At 51.8% G+C, this 19,157-nt stretch overlaps 9 protein-coding genes across 9 annotated transcripts, besides 4 other annotated features; 6 read left to right on the top strand and 3 right to left on the bottom strand.

Moving 5' to 3' along the window:
- Nucleotides 1–53: 53 nt before the first annotated feature.
- EKO05_0002315 (Ribonuclease P) lies at nt 54–1,164 on the top strand (the record flags this gene model as incomplete). Its single annotated transcript, XM_059635883.1, has 3 exons — nt 54–135; nt 191–249; nt 397–1,164. 3 exons carry the CDS (start codon nt 54–56, stop codon nt 1,162–1,164), a joined length of 909 nt encoding a protein of 302 aa, XP_059491866.1.
- A 491-nt stretch (nt 1,165–1,655) lies between these two features.
- EKO05_0002314 (uncharacterized protein) lies at nt 1,656–4,322 on the bottom strand (the record flags this gene model as incomplete). Its single annotated transcript, XM_038944240.1, has 3 exons — nt 1,656–2,996; nt 3,045–4,223; nt 4,272–4,322. The coding sequence occupies 3 exons, from the start codon at nt 4,320–4,322 to the stop codon at nt 1,656–1,658; spliced, it is 2,571 nt and encodes an 856-aa protein (XP_038792985.1).
- Nucleotides 4,323–5,377: 1,055 nt separating this feature from the next.
- EKO05_0002313 (uncharacterized protein) lies at nt 5,378–6,444 on the top strand (the record flags this gene model as incomplete). Its single annotated transcript, XM_038944199.1, has 2 exons — nt 5,378–5,712; nt 5,772–6,444. The coding sequence occupies 2 exons, from the start codon at nt 5,378–5,380 to the stop codon at nt 6,442–6,444; spliced, it is 1,008 nt and encodes a 335-aa protein (XP_038792984.1).
- A 459-nt stretch (nt 6,445–6,903) lies between these two features.
- Nucleotides 6,904–8,179: a mobile genetic element.
- Nucleotide 8,180: 1 nt separating this feature from the next.
- Nucleotides 8,181–8,735: a mobile genetic element.
- Nucleotides 8,736–9,141: 406 nt separating this feature from the next.
- On the top strand, nt 9,142–9,699 carry EKO05_0002312 (uncharacterized protein; the record flags this gene model as incomplete). Its single annotated transcript, XM_038944233.1, has 3 exons — nt 9,142–9,178; nt 9,238–9,467; nt 9,520–9,699. The coding sequence occupies 3 exons, from the start codon at nt 9,142–9,144 to the stop codon at nt 9,697–9,699; spliced, it is 447 nt and encodes a 148-aa protein (XP_038792983.1).
- A 302-nt stretch (nt 9,700–10,001) lies between these two features.
- On the top strand, nt 10,002–10,895 carry EKO05_0002311 (Methylthioribulose 1-phosphate dehydratase; the record flags this gene model as incomplete). The annotated part of the gene is made up of 4 exons (XM_038944142.1): nt 10,002–10,109; nt 10,184–10,327; nt 10,395–10,729; nt 10,784–10,895. 4 exons carry the CDS (start codon nt 10,002–10,004, stop codon nt 10,893–10,895), a joined length of 699 nt encoding a protein of 232 aa, XP_038792982.1.
- A 318-nt stretch (nt 10,896–11,213) lies between these two features.
- On the bottom strand, nt 11,214–11,712 carry EKO05_0002310 (uncharacterized protein; the record flags this gene model as incomplete). The annotated part of the gene is made up of 2 exons (XM_059635882.1): nt 11,214–11,444; nt 11,503–11,712. 2 exons carry the CDS (start codon nt 11,710–11,712, stop codon nt 11,214–11,216), a joined length of 441 nt encoding a protein of 146 aa, XP_059491865.1.
- A 579-nt stretch (nt 11,713–12,291) lies between these two features.
- Nucleotides 12,292–15,006, bottom strand: EKO05_0002309 (uncharacterized protein; the record flags this gene model as incomplete). The annotated part of the gene is made up of 5 exons (XM_038943984.1): nt 12,292–13,359; nt 13,530–13,899; nt 13,956–14,159; nt 14,208–14,549; nt 14,690–15,006. 5 exons carry the CDS (start codon nt 15,004–15,006, stop codon nt 12,292–12,294), a joined length of 2,301 nt encoding a protein of 766 aa, XP_038792980.1.
- Nucleotides 15,007–15,374: 368 nt separating this feature from the next.
- On the top strand, nt 15,375–15,742 carry EKO05_0002308 (uncharacterized protein; the record flags this gene model as incomplete). Its single annotated transcript, XM_038944083.2, has 3 exons — nt 15,375–15,382; nt 15,430–15,560; nt 15,609–15,742. 3 exons carry the CDS (start codon nt 15,375–15,377, stop codon nt 15,740–15,742), a joined length of 273 nt encoding a protein of 90 aa, XP_038792979.2.
- A 554-nt stretch (nt 15,743–16,296) lies between these two features.
- Nucleotides 16,297–16,318: a tandem repeat.
- A 457-nt stretch (nt 16,319–16,775) lies between these two features.
- EKO05_0002307 (uncharacterized protein) lies at nt 16,776–19,115 on the top strand (the record flags this gene model as incomplete). The annotated part of the gene is made up of 1 exon (XM_038947478.2): nt 16,776–19,115. One exon carries the CDS (start codon nt 16,776–16,778, stop codon nt 19,113–19,115), a length of 2,340 nt encoding a protein of 779 aa, XP_038792978.2.
- Nucleotides 18,482–18,527: a tandem repeat.
- Nucleotides 19,116–19,157: the final 42 nt, after the last annotated feature.

Here is a 19,157-nt window from a genome sequence, read left to right as displayed (position 1 = left end):
ACTCACCCTTCTCGTCGCGAATGTTCCCACGCCCAAGGCTGCCCACGCTGACCATGTTCCACGATCTGAACGTGCCGTGGCCGGGTGCCGATGCTGTGAGAGAAGTGCAGCGCACACTCGCGTTCCTGGACGAATGTACGCAGACGCCGCCGCCCTTGCGTTCATGTGAGGTTGTGACTGACTTGTGCAGTAGGATACGACGTGGTTGCCCTCACACATACATATAGCGGAAAGCTGCCCAGCGAGCTGGTATGTGAGCCTGTCTCGCGCCTTCCTTGGACTTGTCTCGCGCCTTCCTTGAATTTGTCTCGCGCCTTCCTCAAACCTGTCTTGCGCCTTCCTCAAACCTGTCTCGCGCCTCAGAGCCATGGCAGCTGCTAACTCCAGGCTCTCCAGACCTCGCCAATACCAACCCCACTGCCGTTTCCCGCCCCCCAACGCCTGCGCATACTACGACGATGCAACATCTTCTTGACCGACAGCGCCTCCAACTTCCGCATCCCACAGCTACAACAGCACTACGACCTCGTTGCCGCACGACCGACCGACGAGCGCACTCTCCAGCAAGCATGCCACAGCCTCGACGTCGACATCATCTCACTGGACCTGACGCGCCGCTTTGAGAAGCACTTCAAGTTCCCCATGTTGGGTGCCGCGATTGCGCGTGGGATCAAGATCGAGCTGTGCTACAGCCAAGGCATACTCTCGAGCGACCCGCAAGCGAAGCGCAACCTCATCAGCAACGCAACACAGCTCATCCGAGTTACACGGGGTCGGGGGTTGATCTTCAGTTCGGAAGCCAAGAGCGTCCTGGGTATCCGTGCGCCAAGCGACGTGATCAATCTAGCTTCGGTATGGGGACTGGGGACTGAGAAGGGCAAAGACGGTCTGACGAAGGAGCCGCGCAGTGTCGTCGAGCATGCGCGATTGAAGCGCCAAAGCTTCAAAGGCGTGATCGATATCGTTCACGGTGGAGAGAAACCGGCACCCGTATCGAAAGACAAGCAGGACGACAAGAGCAAGGCGAAGAACCAGAACGGAAAGAGACCAGGCGAGGTTTTGGAAGGTACACCTGCTCGTCAGACAGAGAAGCCCATCTCGAAGCGCGAACAGAAACGCATCAAGCAGGCCAAGCTAGGTGCAGGAGAGAAGGAGGCTGCATGAGCGCGTTGGAGTGATAAGAGGCAAGAAACCAAGTCTTGGACGACATTCGCTGTGATACAGCATGAGCTGTACAAGCCACGAGGCGGTCGATGAGTTGCATATTGGACTACCAGCGAGACTACCGAACGATAGGCCATGCCACTGCTTGGTGGAACTTCGCGTGGACAAGTGCATGCCTAGTCGGCGAGCCGATCGCAAATCAACAGGAGCGGTACGACGGAGGATGAGTCCTGGACAGAATTCGGTCTGAATCGATGAGTTCGACGGCGATGCGGAGAATAGGTAAACAAAAGATACCCAATAGAAGCAAAATGCAAATCATCACGGTAAGCGCACAAGCAAGTTCATTTCACAGATTCGATTTAGATGTATCCACTTCACGATGCCATCACTTAATGCTTTGTCCACCACACGTATAACGAAAGAAAAGACATCCAAACGTCAGACACTGGGTATTACGTACATTCATCTAGTTCAATTTGTACCGCTCACTACAACCACCGCCGCGCCGCCTCGGTAGGCTTCACCAGCCTCTTCCCCAAGTTCACCGTGACGCGGCTCTGCAGCGCCACAGTCGAGATATCGAAAGGCGGCGCTTGGGTCTGCTGCAGCGTCGCCGTGCTGCTTGGCAGCGCGGCTGCACTGGTCGTGCCCGCAACGGCGCTTTGCGCTGGTACGCTTATGCGGGAGCTTGTTGCGCTGCTCGCTTCACCGGCAACAGGCGGTGCAGGAGCGGCAGCAGCGTTACCTGCGGACGATGTCGCAGATGATGCAGACGCAGATATCGCAGCATCTCCAGACGCGATTATAGTGACGCCAGGGCCTGCTGGAGCTGGTGCCGAGCCTGCGAGCAAACTAGCCGTTGTCAGGGTTGCTGAGTTGATACTGACGGTCGAGCTGCTAGACGTTGCGATGGCCTGTTGTGCACCAGGGGATGCATCGCCTGCTACAACAGTGATTGCAGAGGCCATGGTCTGCATCGTGCTCGCTGCGGCATTCGCTGAGCTCGCGCTCGCGGATCCGAGTTGGAAGGGTTGCGCTTTTGGAGCAGACATGGGGAATGAACCTGCAGGACACACGCACGCGCAGTTACAACCGCCATTTGCTGCTGCTGCTTCAGCGTTAGTGGATCCACCTGAACCAGCAAGGACGGTTACTGCTGATGCTGCGGCAGAAGTGGTTGAAGCAGCGATGAGAGCATCGGAAGTGAGGGCTGCGGAGTTGACTGATGCCGCTGCGTTTGATGTGGAGGTTGCTGCAGCGTTGCCCGTGCCGTTCCCTGCTCCACCTTCTGCAACTACGGTAACAACGCCGGCTGCGCTAGAACTGGAGGAGCCTGAGCCTGAGCCTGCGAGTACAGTGACAGCTGCTGGTGCGCCATTGGCTGAGCCTGTTGAGTTCGAGTTGCCTCCGCTTCCTGCTAAGACAGTGACTGCTGATGGCTGAGCCCCATTAGCTGGAGCTCCGCTTACAGAGCTCGTGGTACCGCTGCCTCCGGAGCCTGCCTGTACGGTGACGGGACCACCGGCTGCTGTGGTCGTGGCTGAGGCTACAAGAGCATCTGCAGTTAGTTTGGCAGGGTCCACAGGAGAAGGAGCTGCAGATGAGGTCTGAGCTGCCGTCTGAACTCCAGGCGCTGGCGAGCCTCCCGCAACAATAGTCACAGGCATCGCAGCAGGGGCTGCTGCAGCGTTGGCACCTGCAGGAGCGGGTGCTCCTTCGGCTGGTTTGGAAGCACCCTCGACTGGCTTAGACGCTTCTCCGGCTGCTGCAGTGGGCTGACCACCTTGAGCGACTTCAGTGATTGTGCCTGGTGCAGCTGGAGCAGACATCTATGTATCCTGTCAGTAACAACTTGGAGTGGAAGTGTGTCTACGTACCGATGCACTCATGCCCTCCGCAGGCGGTTGAGTAGGTTGAGTCTCCGGCTTGGGTGCTGCTTCAGCAGCTGTCGATTTTCCTTGGGGCTCGGCCGGGGCAGGCATTGCTGCTGGTGCTTCAGTAGGTTTGGCTTCCGCTGGAGGAGCTGGGGGCTGGGGAGCTGCAATGGCTGGCGCTCCAGTCGCTGCTGGTGCAGCTGCAGGTTGCTGTCCTTGAGTCTGTGGTTCAATGACGGCTGTCGGTATCTGCTGACCATTTGCCTCCTGGATGGTGGTCGACTTCACTTGGATGGTTACGGCGCCAGCGCTGCCGCTCTGTCCAGCTGCAGCCTGGCCCTGAGCCTGAGGGTTTGTTTGGCCTTGTCCGACAGGGGCAGCACCATTCCCAGCAAGCTGATTTGCGAGATCTCCTGCGATGTCGTTGCCTGCTGGACGCTGTCCATTGACGCTTGATCCAGGAGCGAGTGAGTTTGCAAGATCACCGGCAATATTGCTCGTGTTGATATCGCTCGGTCCTGCGGGCCCTAGCCCCTGGCTTTGACCCTGTCCGCCTGGTCGAGCCTCAGCAGCTGCTTGCGCTCCAGTCGAAGGGCGAGCTTCCGATGCAGGCAAAGCCTCTGCTGCTGGTCGAGGTGCTTCTGCAGCCTGAGCTTGTGGACCTGGCTGTGCTATTCCAGGAGCCTGACCCTGCGCGGCAGGAGTAGTACCAAATCCAGCAACCTGATTTGCGAGGTCTCCACCAACGTTACTTGTGTTGATGTCCCCTGTTCCCACAATAGGCCTGTTGCCTGCAGCAACCTGATTTGCAAGATCGCCGCCCAGATTGCTTGTGTTGATGTCACTAGGGCCTGCAGGTCTTAATCCTTGGCTTTGGCTTTGGCCTTGGGGCTGCGCTGGACCTTGCTGCTGTTGACTTTGCCCCTGACTGGCTTCCTGTCCTTGCGCGCCGGCGTTGAGGAGCGAACCGACGTCGAGCTGAGCAATTTTATTAACAAGGTCGATGCCGTCTAGTGTGTTGACGTTGGCGTTCCGTCGCACATCGTAGAGAGCAGACAAGCCGAGCTCCGCAACACTGTCTGTTGATCTGTCGACCCCAGAGACGAGATTTTCGATCTTTCTTCCACTGACTTGCCGTCCAGTATTACTGTTGTGGAGATCAACTCCAAATTCTGCGAATACCTAAGCAATGGTTAGCGTTGAGTCGTAGATGACAGAAGGACGACATACTGCGTTAATCAGTAGGAGGGCCAAGCCCAGGGAAGACCTGGATGTTTTCATGGTGATTTTGAATACGCAAACGGCTCCCGGAAGTAAGGCGAAAAGGTTGGAAAAGGAATATTAATATTAATACATCAACAGCACAGCTGGTATAGAATCGAAAAAAAGCTGTCACAGCATGCAGACTCGCTCCAAATCTGCGCAGCAGAGAGTCGAAGAGGAGTGAGGAGGAGTGAAATGGCGGGACGCGCAAGAAGACAGGTATCTCGGATGAAAATGAGCGTGAGGTTCCGGTATGGCAACTCCAAACCTTTCGAAAGGTCAATACCTAAGGTGGGAACTGTGGTACTTGAAGAGTCCGACGCACGCCCCGCTCATTCTGTTTCTAAGAATGAGGTGAGTTTCGAGCAGGTCGTCCCACGCGGCTACTCGTACGGCTGCTAGCGTGTCTCAGCGAGTCTAGTTTGCGTCCTAAGATGAAAGACGCATGTAAAATAGGATCACATTGTCGGGATGGCGTGGCCAAGAGGGTTTGCTGCAGGATAGAACGAGCGCGATTCAGACTGACAGGCCTCGAGAAGGCCGTTCTGGAGGGCTTCGAGCTTCAAGATGGTCTGGCTAGCGGCGATGGTGGTGAGGTCTGAGACGCGACTTGCACGAGGCGACTCGCCTAACACCGGTTGTGTTTCACGATACTTCGTAGGCTGCGGGTATTCACCATGCTGTCGCTGGGCTCGGGCAGGCCAAAGCCGAGTTGCCGTTCCTGCATGCTGCTGCCGAGAATCCCACTTGTAAGTGCGTTCACAGCTGAGTACTGTTCGTGATGCACTACTGTTGTTTTCTGCGTGGAGAGAGGCGAGATGCAGATCGAGCTTGGCGATCCAAACATTGGATGTCGTCATCAGCATCCTATCCTGTACAAAATCGAGTCGCAAAATCATCGCGACACTTAGCGTCGGGATACAGCGGCAGCGAGTGTGCATTGTTCTTGGAAGCTTGAATGCCTATAATGGCTCGAATGCCCTCTTCTTCCTGAAACCTCTGATCACGACTTAGCTCTACACATAGGAAACTGAGCTGGAGATCCACCGACCCGTCGTTGGCCCATCGACATCATGGCCGTTCACGTGCTAGACAACTACTACCTCTCCATCACCTTCCTCGTCACTGTCGCTTACCAACTCTTCTTCTTCGCGATTGCGTTCTCCTTGAAGTTCGACAAGCTAACCGACTTCGCTGGAGGAACGAATTTCATTGTGCTTTCCGTACTCACCCTGAGTCTGAGCGAGAACAGAGGCGATGCGCGCAACATCGTCGTCTCAGTTTTTATGATGGTGTGGGGAGCGCGCCTGAGTGGATTTCTGCTGTTTAGAATCTTGAAAACAGGAAAAGACGACCGCTTTGACGACAAGAGAGACAAGTTTTGGTCGTTTCTAGGGTTTTGGGTCTTGTGAGTTGGACAATTTGAAGTTTCCGTACAGCACGGGGAAATGATCTAACAATCCTCAGTCAAATGTTCTGGGTATGGACTTGCTCTTTGCCCATAACTATACTCAACTCGCCAAACGTGACGCAATTTGCTCAGCCAGAATTCGGCACTGGGCGAGACATTGCCGGCATCATACTTTACTCAATTGGCTTCATAATGGAGAGTGTGTCCGACATCCAAAAATACCGCTTCAGAAGCGCTCACGGAAACGATGGCGCGGTGTGCGATGTTGGTTTCTTCGCTCTTACAAGACATCCAAACTACTTCGGAGAGATGATGATCCAGTTCGGGATGTTTACCATCGCCGTATCGCCAGCTGCATACGATTACGTTTCAGGCGGTGCATACTCCGCTCTGTACGCCTCGATTCTAGGGCCATTTTTCTTGACCTTACTTCTCATGTTTGTGTCAGGCCTGACCCTACAGGAGCGGCCAGGTGCAAAAAAGCGGTATGAGAACGGCAAGAACTGGCCAGCCTATGCACGATGGCTGAACAGGACGAGCATCCTGATTCCGTTTCCGCCGCAGTTGTACGAAAAGATGCCAGTATTTCTGAAAAGAACCATCTTCCTGGAGTTTTCAATATATGTCTTCGACCCAGCAAAGCACACGGACCAGAGCAAGATCCAAGACAGGAGCGCAGAGGAAGGCCATGCCGGAAGGCCGAGCGATGAGGATAGATTGAGGTCTTGAGGGATGGTGACGTCGGCATTTGACTTGTTATCTGTCCATTCTCGATACCCAGTGTTGGCTACTAATTAGTAATGACAAGCCATGCGTTTTGTGTTTGTCCGTTTGTTACTTTCGAAGCAGGCTGTCCGATGACGTAGGCGAATTGTTCATGGCCTAACGAAGCCTGCCAAACCCATACTTCAGTGACTTGTCAACACTCGCATGGAATAAAAACATGCATCTACGCCTTTAGTACTGCGGTTACCTAGCTCGATGCAAGTTATTCGTCCCTGCCTTAGGGGTGGCAACTGTCAGATCATGGTGATCACCTCGTGCTTCGCCAAAGCCCGGTAAACAGTCCTTGACATCACATGCAGATTGACCGCTCCAAAATCCCAGTTCCTAACATTGCAAGAGGCCTGCCTTGTCAAGATGGTGGGATGCTCAAGGGTATGCTTAGCTTAGTCACAGTCTTAGCCTAACGTGTTTCACCAGTAAGCGGCCAACACCAGTATCCGGCCAACCCCACCAAAACGCGTCAAACTTCTTTCATCCCAACTGTGATGGCTCAACTACAACGTACTTAAGCCTCCCTTACAGAGGGTAGATGCCTTCTTGCTGCCTCTACTGTTAAATCAGGACGCGTTTAGTTAAAAAATAGGGCTGCTTTACTCTACCAGGTGCCTTGTACAACGCTCTGCCGCCGCCTCTAGGGCATTAAGTTAAAAGACGCAACAACGTCTGTTAACCTTAAGCTTAGCCCTGTTAAAGAGCAGTCCCTTATTTAGTGGATCTTAGACCTTAATTGTTGTGGATTTCTACCCTAGATTATTAATGTGCAATAAATAGCAGATACTCTCCTTGCTGCCTACAGCCAAAATCCTCCTCCTCCTTTGCTAGGCAAGAACTAGGTAGCACGCTTTATTAAGCGCCAGCCAGAACTCTAGACAAAGTAGAATAGGAAATTCCATTCACAAAGGGCACGCTGTGAAGATCCTGTCAGGATTAGCGTGTGGTTCAGGCTAGTAGAGGAGACACGCCTTACATATAGGATACCTAATAAGGACATCTACAACTTTAATAAGACTAGGTTTATAATAGGTGTTGCCTTAACATCTAAGGTTATTACTAGCTCTAACACAGTTAGACGCGCTACTATTGTTTAGCCAGGTAATTATAAGTAGGTAACAATAATTAAGTGTGTTAACGCGTTAGGTTAGTCTATCCCACCCTTCCTTATACTAGCAGGGAAGCTCTACTAGGCCAGCTAGTATTAAGACCTCCCACCTGACTGGACTGTTGCTGTTAGTGACAACGGCTGGACAACAGATAAGCTAGGCCTTGACTAGGTAAAGCACTTTAACAGGCACACACAGACTCGCTTATTAGGTGCTTGTTAGCTACTTATCCTTAACAGTTACAGCAGCCACACTACACCTAAGTTTAATTAGTACTATAAGAACAACATAATTATTACCCTCTGTATGCCTCCTTACACCTTACACCTTCTCTAGCTACTAGATGTTAGCTGCTACTCTCCTCTTAAGGTGGTGTATAGACATAAGGTGTCTAAGCTTGCCTGCTAAAGCATCTTCTATGTTAACAAGCTTGACTTCCTATAGATATACTTAAGGATTAGACCAACTGCTCTATTAGAGAGCAATATTAAGACTAGATTTTAAGTAACAGGGCTTATCCTATTTAATCTAGAGCGTGTCCTGTTATGCCTTACTGTTATTAGAACACTATCACCACCAGGGACAGCAGCAGGACCAGCAGGGCTGTGGACAGCAGAGACACCGCGTACAGTTAACCAGCTTTAGCAGTAAGCTTGCCTTATACAAGATCTCCTTAAGCATTAGTTATAGAGTCTAACTAGTTAAGCTATATCCTAGCTTGTTAAGGGTTGTTAGCTTACAATATAGTTAGTAATAATCTTAACTTAGGAGAATACTAAGCTATATACTTTAAATTAACGCTAGTAATATAAGTATTAAAAGCGTAGACAGTATATAGCACGTAGGGGAGCTCTATAGGTTAAGGAAGCTTAATTACTAGTCTTATAGGCTAATAATGTAGTTAAGGAGGAGGCCTAGGTTAACGCTGCCCTACGGCGTTAGTGAGCACTACTAACGTGTAGCAAATGCCACATACAAGGCTACAACAGGACTTAATATAGAGCTATCTAATCTATTATGCTTTAAAACCTTACTTAATTCAACTGCGTGGTTGTGGAGTAATTGCACGCCAAGTTAGGCTGGTTTTGGTGGGGTTGGCCGGATACTGGTGTTGGCCGCTTACTGGTAAAACACGTTATCATTCGTACCCTTCTTATCTGTGGTAAGGAAATCATCACCTCACGTCATTACACAACTGCACCGGCGAAATCAGGAAAGTGTCTATACATCTTTCTCACATGCCCGTTTTTACCTTGGCCCAATTGCTCATTTGGTTTTTGGCACAGGCTAACGACCATGGCGCCCTCTCTCAATTCGGAAACTTCTTCCATCCCACGTTGAACGGCTGGTACTACCCTATAGTCGCGCAGCATGCGGTTGCGTCATTTGTTTGAGTGTCGCGGCGCAACGAAAGAGCAAATATAAGACGTAGCGGCCATACCGGTTCCCTGTTCGCTCCATCCCAAGTACACTGCATCGTCTAGGATTGTAACAGAGTATTCTTTTTTTTGTCGCGACTTGCCTCCCAGCAAAGATCAACATGTCTACTACACCAATACACTCTACAGGGCGTGGAGGTACGACCACAGTCGAAAAGACAGCCCTTCCGATCGTCCTCAATGACTAATTTACCTAGGCGCTGGCAACATCGGTCGCGATGACACTGTCTACGCAGACGGAGCTATTACGCGCGAAGGACCTCAAGGCGAATCCACAGCCAACGAGTTCTCTACTGGTCGCGGTGGTGCTGGAAACATAGGCAAATCGCCTCGTCTTGGACCACAGGACGTTGACGGTCATCGTCGTTCCGCGGACATCGTTCCTGAACTTGCGATCCGTGATGCTCAGGATGAGTTCCATACAGGCGTACGTCTTGTGTTTTCTTTCTCGACCTAGCCCGTGGCTAATGATGAAACAGCGCGGTGGTGCGGGCAACGTCTACAAGGAGAAGCATGGAGGACATAGCAAATCTCCTGATCGCCAGGGGCTTGGTGACAAGATCAAACAGGCACTTCACCTTGACAAAGAAAAGAAGCATGAGCCTTCTCCTCTGGCACAGGAGACCACGGTCATTTCAGGCGCAGGCGAGACACGATGATACCCATTGCTACGCAGCAAAAGTGTATTTGATTTGAAGAGAGTGCAGTAATGGTACGGATGGTGGAAGAGTCTCACGATACCCAAGCTTTCACTCGATATACTCAGGGTGCTATGTAGCTTCGAAATTGAGCAGCGCTATGTTCATCTTCAGCCCTATACATGTGATTATGTGCCTGAACTAAGAACTCCACCCCGCACTAGAGCCCAGACCACGTGGGGTCAAGGAAGCTACAACCAGCATCGCGTCATCTTACAAAAACTTTCGAACACTCAGTACATTACAGTCACAACAACCTCAGAATGGGTTCCGATCTTCAAGATGCTGAAGCGCTGATACACTCCGACGACCCGCACCACCCAGCGAACCACATCTGTACGCTGTGCGCGCATTTTTATACGTTAGGATGGGTATGGCTTGCCCATCTGGGGAGAAAGTGGACGTACTATGTTTGATGTGAATGCTGACATGAACACACGGCTAGGTCACAGGCACAGGGGGAGGTACAAGTATCCGTCATGAGGACAAGATCTATATCGCACCGAGTGGTGTGCAGAAAGAGCTTATGAAGCCAACGGACATGTTTGTGATGGACTTCAACAACAAGGAGTATCTTCGAAGGCCTCAGGTACAGTTACCTTCACTGCCGCCGTGCTTTTTCAAGGCCCAGACGCATGTGCTAAATCCTTGTCTAGGTACTTAAGCCTTCCGCCTGCACACCTCTCTTCATGGCCGCGTTTGAACGTGGCGCCGGCTGTTGCATCCACACACACTCGCAGTGGGCTGTTCTTGTAACCCTCCTCGTCGAACGCGACTTTGGAAAAGACGCGTGTTTCGAAATCGAGGAGATTGAACAGATCAAGGGTATACCAAAGGGACGAGGCAAGCAGGGTAATCTAGGATATTACGATAAGCTGCGGATACCGATCATTGAGAATACTGCACATGAGGAGGACCTCAGGGAAAGCTTAGAAGAGGCTATGGAGAAATATCCGGACTCTTACGCGATCTTGGTGAGGAGACATGGAATGTGAGTTTTTACAGGCAGTGAAGGGACGAATGGAAATATGCTGACCCATAGTAGCTATGTCTGGGGCGACAACGTACATAAGGCAAAGACCCAGTGCGAGAGCATTGACTATACCCTCCAGCTCGCTGTTGAGATGCACAAGCTTGGTCTGAAATGGACGAAGTAAAGACATAGCAAGGCTTAGAGCCGCCAACGAAAGCGACAAGATTAACATCAACCGTGGATGTATGTGATGACATAGTGGTATACTGCTTCCCAGTGTTGGAATGATTCAACCTTAAAGACGAGTAAGCACAGCTGCTTCTGGATAAGAAGAGGACAATAGCAGGGTCTTTGAAGAAGCAGTCATAAACACTTTAAACGGCTTAGTCATAATATGTACTCTTTTGCCTTCTGAAGCAGTCAGGATGCTGACAGCAACAGTCACAATTGCTGCGAGCCCGTCAGCCCAGCTCGCGTGTACCCTCCTTCTCTGGTGCAGCTCTCAATTTCCCTTCTGAATCTCAGCAACACGAGCCTTCGCAGCCTCAGGCGTATAACTCCTCCCATCCATCTCCTTGAACCTCAACTTTTCCAGCTCCACACTCTCAAACAACCTGACATTGACAATGCTCATGCCGTCGAAGAATCCCGGACTGATGCTCCTCGCCATGCATGAGCTGCCGCAAGTAGAGCAGAAGTAATGCGCAACCTTGTGGGAGGCAAAAGTATAAGACTGGATGGGGTTAGACAATGCAGATACTTAGAGGCGATGGAAGAGAAGAGAGACGTGCCTGGAGGTCTTCGAAGTTGCCCGAGGTGAATTCAACTTGGTCATTGGGCACGTAGATGAGAAGATAGCCGTTCCGCGTGCAGATGCTGCAGTTGCAGCGTACGACCTCGGTGCTTGCATTGTCGAGCGAGGCGGTTGTTACATTGTAAGCGAAGGCGCCGCAATGGCACGATGCTTTGTACGTTTGGGTTGGTACCTGGGTGTCTGACATGTTGACCTGTAGTCTTTTGGGATGGAACAATGAGAATGCTGATATGAGGAAGAGGATTATGTAGAATTATTAAACATAAGGAATATGGTTGCCTGGACTTGACTAGCATACACAGAAGTCTTGGCTATAAACTCGCATGTTTTTCCGTCTTAGGTTGTGGATATCTTCGGTTTCATCGTGTGGAACTCCACATATGCGAGTGCAACGCCACCTGCCCCACCCATAGCTGATCAGACGCGTTGGGCTTGCGCGTAAATTGCGCGAAGTCAGCTGAGGAGGCCTCTCAGCTTCTAGTCATCCTGCGATTCGTCGCTTGGATGCCTCAGTCACACTCTGTCGCTACACTATGCTAGACTAGCACGAAACCTTCACTGGCGGTTGCGAGCAAGTTTTGTACGATTGTTCTGAACATGGAGGCGCTTAGATACCGCATAGGACCGCCGCCTGTGCACCCACCGTACCTTAACATAACACAACTTCCCTTGTTTCGATGCAATACTTTGGGGTATACATATATTGAAAGTGATCTCGTATCCATCTCTTCGTTTGTCCGCGTTGTCCAACGCAGGGCATCATATCTTATGAGGCAGCTTTGACCTCTAATGGTCCATTCGCAATCTGACCCTCCTCTGGCTTGACAGTCGGCTGCGCTTCTTCTCCCAAGACTTCTGGTTTCCACCTGGCAAGCAATTTTCTCGCGCTTGGCCTCGCGCGATCGTTCGTTTGATAGACCTCTGTGAGAACATTGACGACGATATCCCTTACAGGTGGTCTGAACATGTAGAGATAATGCAGCGCACTGCACGCTAGATCGATGCGTTCCGGATCCTCAGCCATCTTCTTCAATCGAACCAGGATTTCGTAGTTGAGCGCAGGCACCTCGGATAGAAAGCGCAGGATGATCTTGTCTGTGTGCTCGACGTATGGCAATATGCCGTCGAAAAGACGGAGTGCGCAGCGTTGGTAGTTGCCATTTGGTGAATTGAGAACAGAGGTGAACGTGTCTCCGTTCGCGGTACCGTTAGTGTGGATGTCCTTCGACTGGGCGAGCACCGTGTCGTTGTACCATTCTTCATTCAGCCAGAGGGTAGCAACATCGATGCGCTTTTTCCAGTCGGAGATGATGTAGTTGTACATGCCGTCCCGGACGGTATCGCTGATATTGAGGCTTCCTTTATTATTGCGGACGTCGTACTCGTCTTTGATGCCTTCCTGGGGGTCATTGAGACCGGCGCTGGCTCTTGTGGCTAGTCGTGAGAGGATTGTAACCCATGCGTCACGGCCGTAGTCGCTTGCTGCTAGTCTGTTGAAACCACCTTTGGTGACCTTGCTCTTCTGGCTATCATCGACGCCACTGAGCATGCTGAAAGCTCGATGTACTGTCATAGCACCGTATCTCTGGACTTCTTGCTCTGACAACGGAGGCGCTTCGGGGAGCTTGTACGGCGCTAACGATGTAGATGGGCCTGCTTGAAACGCCAGATCAGTCGGTGGAAGACCGTCTAGTTTGTTGTTAATCTGTTCCATATCTTCGGGCTCGAAATCAGGTTCATATTCTTCTTCGTCTTCGGCTGCAGAAGCTGTGGGTTGTGCGGCGCCGCCACGAGGCATAGCTTGACAGAGATTTAGATACCGAGAGCGAACGATCTGAGTTTTGTTAGCTATTATCATGAAAAAGCTGCTTGTGTGCCGCTGGTCACGGTAGTTTGCGAAAGTCGGACCAACACGTGAGAGCGTGATGATCCACGTCATGAACGTTTGAAGGACAGTCAGGGCACAACAGCGGTTGGCGTGGCCAAGCAGGTAGGGTCACGTACGTTCATAGCATGGCCCAGCTTGACCTGGTCCACTGATTGTAGCACTGGCACGAGTATCCTCACCAGCTGCTCTGGGTCTCGGAAGGCTTGCACGTCAAAATTAACCGTACTGCCTTCAGGGTTCAGTGTAAACAATTGGCGCCAGCTCACTGGGCCTGGTGGTAGCGGTGGTGCAACAGGCATGGCATCTTGAGTGACGGCAGTAGGAGCACCCGCGGCTACTCGCTGCCTCTTGGCTTGGTCAAGGCCATCAGTTGGCTCACTAGGAGCAGGTCGTTTGCGGTTAACCTCGTCAATCATTTCGACGCGCGTACGGTGCATGCGTTCTAGAAACTGCTGTATGCGCCCGTTGATAGGATTCTGCGGATCCCTATGGATTGTGAGCGTCTACTGTCTCATACACTCAAGCAGTGAACCTCAACATACCTCTTCATGATATTCATCAAAAGCGATCTTGTTGTGCGCTCGATCGACTTCATAATGACCTTGTTCTTAGGTGTCAATGGAGAACGGGCAAGCTTCAAAGGATTGAAGTTCAAGATGCTGGTCAGTATCTTGTTGGCAGCAATCGGTCTTCGTTGCATCAGCACACCCAGTGTGTTGAGCGTTGCTGTGACAAGCAGACCATCGCTGTTTCACGTCAGATTCATGCTACGATCCTGATGGGATCTATCTGACCTGTGATCGCCATGTATGATATCCAACAATCGGTCGAGCAGTCCATGCCCTTCTGCCTCGAGGCTCACGTATGATATGAGAGGATGATCGCGGGGTACGAGAGCGAGGGAGATATCGCTGTGATCAGGTCGCTGTGATGTGTGAGAGTGCGTAGTGTCTTGAGGGGTGGGATTATTCACCCTTGGATCGACGACGCCAGGTGTCTGTACTAAGATGACCTGTTGTAGGAACTTGACACAGCACACGCGCACGCCCGGCGGGGCTGTGTCCATTCGTCGTAAAATGTTTGTTTTGATAGCTGACATGAGCTCCCAATATTGGGCATCGTTGGCGTTGTGGACACTGGTGCACGTTCAAGTATGAGACAGGGTTCGATAAAAGCGCAATCAAGCGTGTAGGGGCATGCGAGGGTGAGCGTACAGCGCACGTTGCACTCATGATGGAGGAGAAGGCTATCTGAGACTCAAGGGGATTCCACTCACGTATGTCTGTAGACAAGCGGGTACACGCTGGCAGCCGCTTGCACGGAGCTCTTGATGACGCTCTTGTCGTCAACGTTGTCCAGGAAATCATTCAGCGTCGCCAGGACTGACGGCGCACTGTTTTCCTTCACGTCTGATGGCCATGCTGGTGATGCGAAGGCCTCAGCCAGGAAATCAGCGCCCCATCGTTGAATCTCGAGGCTCTGGTCTGCACTGAAGCTTATGATGGGCAGCACGCCCGGTATAATGGTAGGATAGTATCTACCGTCGCCCAGGGCGAGCGCCCGGGCGGACTGCAGCTGCTGGATTGGGCTCATGGTGGCGATGAAGAACGCAGTGCACAAGAGACGGGGTTTGTTTCCTTGGGTGAGGTCGCGCGTAACAGTGATGACGCTTGTTCACGCGCACAACGCAGTCAAACTATTGCGCGACAGAGCCCAGAGCCTGCTGAATCCTGTCCCTTCATTCCCCGCAAAGCTAGAGGTTAAGAAGCAGAAAGAGCGTGGTGAAAGGAGTGGGCGCGTGCGTCGGTGGTGTTGTCTACTGGGGTAACGGGGAGTCGAGGGAAGCTGCACATGCGCTGCAGGGCAACAACGAACGACGCTCATGCCAAGTCTTTGGTCTCTCACCACCGCGGCGAACCATCATCTTTGCCCGCAAGACCGACGAGGCTCAGCACGCCACCATGGGATAGTGAGTACAGCTCCTCTCGAAGTGTACAACGTCGCTGACGACTGCAGCAAACCTTTCCAGTCGACTTACTATGATGCCCGCATGCGCGCCTCACCGGCGTTGCTGCGTGCTCGTGCGCCATACCTGCTGAAGAACACTATCACCGGTTTCGCTATCTGCTCGCTCGTCATTGGAATCTGTATGTCTGCAGATGCTTCTGCGAAATACATGTGCTTACACCTGGCAGACACATACACCATCAACGCCATCTCTCAGGACGAGTTTGAAGACGTTATTGTTCCCGACGAGCCCATCGTACGATCGCAGCAACCCGCTGGTACAACCGCAGCCGTCCAGCAAGCTCTCGATGCACGGAAGTGAGTGCGGGCTTGAGAGGAGGAAGAACGATTGTATATTGGTGTGTCAAGATATCTATGCATTGGGCAGGCGCCACGGTCAATTTTGAACAATATATCCACTCGCCACAAGCGACTGTTACAATACCTGTTCTTTCACATCTATGCTTTGCAGGTTCAGCATGCAATGGCGCCTTCCTGCGGTGAAAACGAGAGAGTCTCTCAACGTCCCGCTCAGGCGTTGAGCTTATCAGTGCCGACACGTATGGATAGCAACTTTGATCAGAACCGACAAAAGACTTTTGGCGGTGTTTTCTGAGGACACAAGCACTTACTACATTCATACAGTGGGCTGACCTAGTCCTGCCAAGGTCTGCGCGTACACTTTTGAATGCTCGTTAACATGAGTGACAATGTCAAAATGACACAATTATACAACCACCTACAAAAGGAGGCATGATGCATTTCTCGAAATGGTAGAGTTGCATTATATAGTGATTTGAGAATCGTCGATGCTATAACAGAGTAAATGCATTGACACAGGCTTCAGCGCGCAAGTCTTCAGGCTTGAGTACCAGGTGCATGCATGCATGCATGCATGAGTCGAGAGACTCATCAATCACATGCCAACCCAAGAGCATTCCTCGAACCAGTCTGCAAGCCACTGACAATAACGCACCATCCCTGCATCAGTAATCCTCAGAACTGTCGTTGAGATGCACAAACGCGACAACGACTGATGTTGATTCGTTGCCAATGCACGTTGTCCGCGGGATTTGCAAGACTGCTGATGTCACTGGCGATTTCGCGGCCGTCGCAAGATCTTCAAGATTATCGGCCACACGCGCCAATTTCGCGATTCGCATATCCGTCATAATGTCTGGGTCTTCTCTTTATTCACACACTCCTGACTTCTTGTTCAGGAGTGCAATGCGGGTCAACTGGCAGTGTGCCCACATTTTTTCCAACCCGTCAGCCTCGTGTCTGCTCCACCTGCAGACGCTTCTCCACAGACCGTCGTTACACTAAACCTGCTATCTCGAAGATAGATGGCCTCCATGACGACCATCAGGCGCAAGGTGCACGAAGCGAGTAATAAGACAAAGTCCAAGGCACAGGCAGCTGTCGAGTTTTCGAAGCAAGCTGAGCGCCTCGGCCAGTATTCGTCGAGCCAGGAAGACGACACATCTGGCTCAACTCTGGCTGTCGAGGCTCGATTCATCACTGCACAAGATCCAGTTATTCAGACAGCAGATGGCAGCCGGCTGCCGTCAGTACCCATCGAAGAAGCTACGAAACTAAATAGGCTCAAGGATATCCTCGAAGACCGCGACCCTGCAGAAAGAGAACCAGTTTCGGGTGGATTTCGCGAATCAAGAGACGGAACTATTCATGGAGTACAGCCTGGTAAACGCAATGAAAAGAACCAAAAGAAGGGAACCGATGCCCCTCTTGGCGAGTCCCAAGCTCCATCCAAGACGAATCCAATGTTTCCCCCTGTGCCTGTGTACGGTCCACCAAGCACATTGAGAAAGCTCCATTGCTTCCAATTACGCGTTTCGGCCGCCATCCTCTCTTTCTGCTTTCTGTTGGTTATCATACTAGGCGCAGCCTTTACTTCCATTCCTATGGCTGCAAGACACATCTGGATCAGATTGAAAGGACAGAACCCAGACAAGCGTCGACCATTTTTCGAAGAAGAGGAAAGACGGAAAAAGACACGAAGAGCTGCTGAAGTGGCATGGAAGAAGCAACACGTAAAAGAGACTGTAAAATCAGCGGATGGCAATGAGGAAGGCACAGAAGGCGACGAATTTGTGCCTTTGGAAGGTGGTCCAGATGAGCTGAAGTGCGATGTGCGTTATTACGCGCGCCGAGTTGGGTTGGATTGTGAGATCTTCGAGGTGCAGACTGAGGATGGCTTCATCATCGACCTCTGGCATCTCTACAACCCGCGCGACTACGAACGTACTGATGAGTCCGAACGAGCGTCGCACGCACCCGATGTTTTCAGACGGAGTACCTCATGTACCGGCGTGCCCGGATTGCAGTATCCACCGGGCAACAAGAAGTATCCAATCTTGATGATTCATGGGCTCCTGCAGTCAGCTGGAGCTTATTGCACGAACGATGATGACAGTCTCGCATTCTTCCTTGCGAAGAGCGGTTACGATGTCTGGCTCGGTAACAATAGGTGCGGCTTCAATCCCCGACACAAACTGCTCGACTATAGCGATCCGAGAATGTGGGCTTGGAACATCCGACAAATGGGCGTTATGGATTTGCCCGCGCTCATCTCACGCGTCCTCTCCGAGACTGGCTTTGAGAAGCTTGGTCTTATTGCGCACAGTCAGGGCACCACGCAAAGCCTCGTTGCCATGGCTAAGGAACAGCGGCCAGAGATTGGCGACAAGATCTCCGTATTTTGTGCCCTCGCACCAGCTGCATACGCGGGTCCATTGATTCAGAAGGCCTACTTCAAGTTCATGCAGGTCATTTCGCCTGCCATGTTTCGAGTTGTCTTCGGTATACAGGCCTTTATACCCTTCATGATGACCATGCACTCCCTGCTCCCGGGTAAGTTGTATGGCGCCATGGGCTATCGTGTGTTCTCTTTCCTCTTCAATTGGACAGACGATCGTTGGGATCAAGATCTCCGAGACCGCTTGTTCCAGTTCTCGCCTGTCTACGTCAGTGCCGAAAGTATGAGGTGGTGGCTTGGACGCGAGTGTTTTGCAAAGCATAAGTGTATCCTATCTACCCGAGAAGAGAAGATGATCGAAGAAAAGGAAGACGAAGAAGAGGACAGATCCAGATCACGCTCAAGAGACAACTCGGATGAAGAAGGGACAGACGACTCGCAGCCAGGTGACAGCGCGCTCGATGAGAAGAACCGCAGCTCACGCAGGCGGGACGGCAGCCGCGCCCGTTTTGCTTGGTATGGCCCGCACACACCACCCTTCGCTCTCTGGGTATGTGGCGCAGATGACCTCGTTGATGGTCGCCGCCTTCTGCGCCGCTTTGAGCGCAACCGTGAACCGTTCGTGGACGTTGTTCATTCCAAAGTGATCGAGGGCTACGAACATCTGGATGTTATTTGGGCCATGGATGCTATTGAAAAGGTCGGGAAAGAGATCAGAGAGGTGCTGTGGAAAACAGCTCCTGAAGAAGCTAGGAAGTTATGCCGCACACCGAGGGGATGTGAGGATGTTCAAGACTTCTATCAACGCAGCGATAAGCTGAGGGAGGACGCGACAAGGAAAGTAGACGCCACAGCTGGGGAGTGGAGTGAGAAAGGTGCCGAGCAGGTCAAGGGCTCAGCACAGATCGGAGGTGGCGATGGGAAGGGGTACGAAGCTTTGAAGACCGTCAAAGCGTCGGACGCAAGAGATGAGTAGGTGTGAGGTTATGTTTGCTGGCGAAAATCTGCATTTGAGCTT

The sequence above is a fragment of the Ascochyta rabiei genome, chromosome 3 (genome assembly GCF_004011695.2).
Source record: "Ascochyta rabiei chromosome 3, complete sequence".
In the NCBI taxonomy this organism is placed as follows: domain Eukaryota; kingdom Fungi; phylum Ascomycota; class Dothideomycetes; order Pleosporales; family Didymellaceae; genus Ascochyta; species Ascochyta rabiei.
Note: the sequence above shows the minus strand (reverse complement) of the source record. Positions and strands in the feature narration are given on the sequence as shown.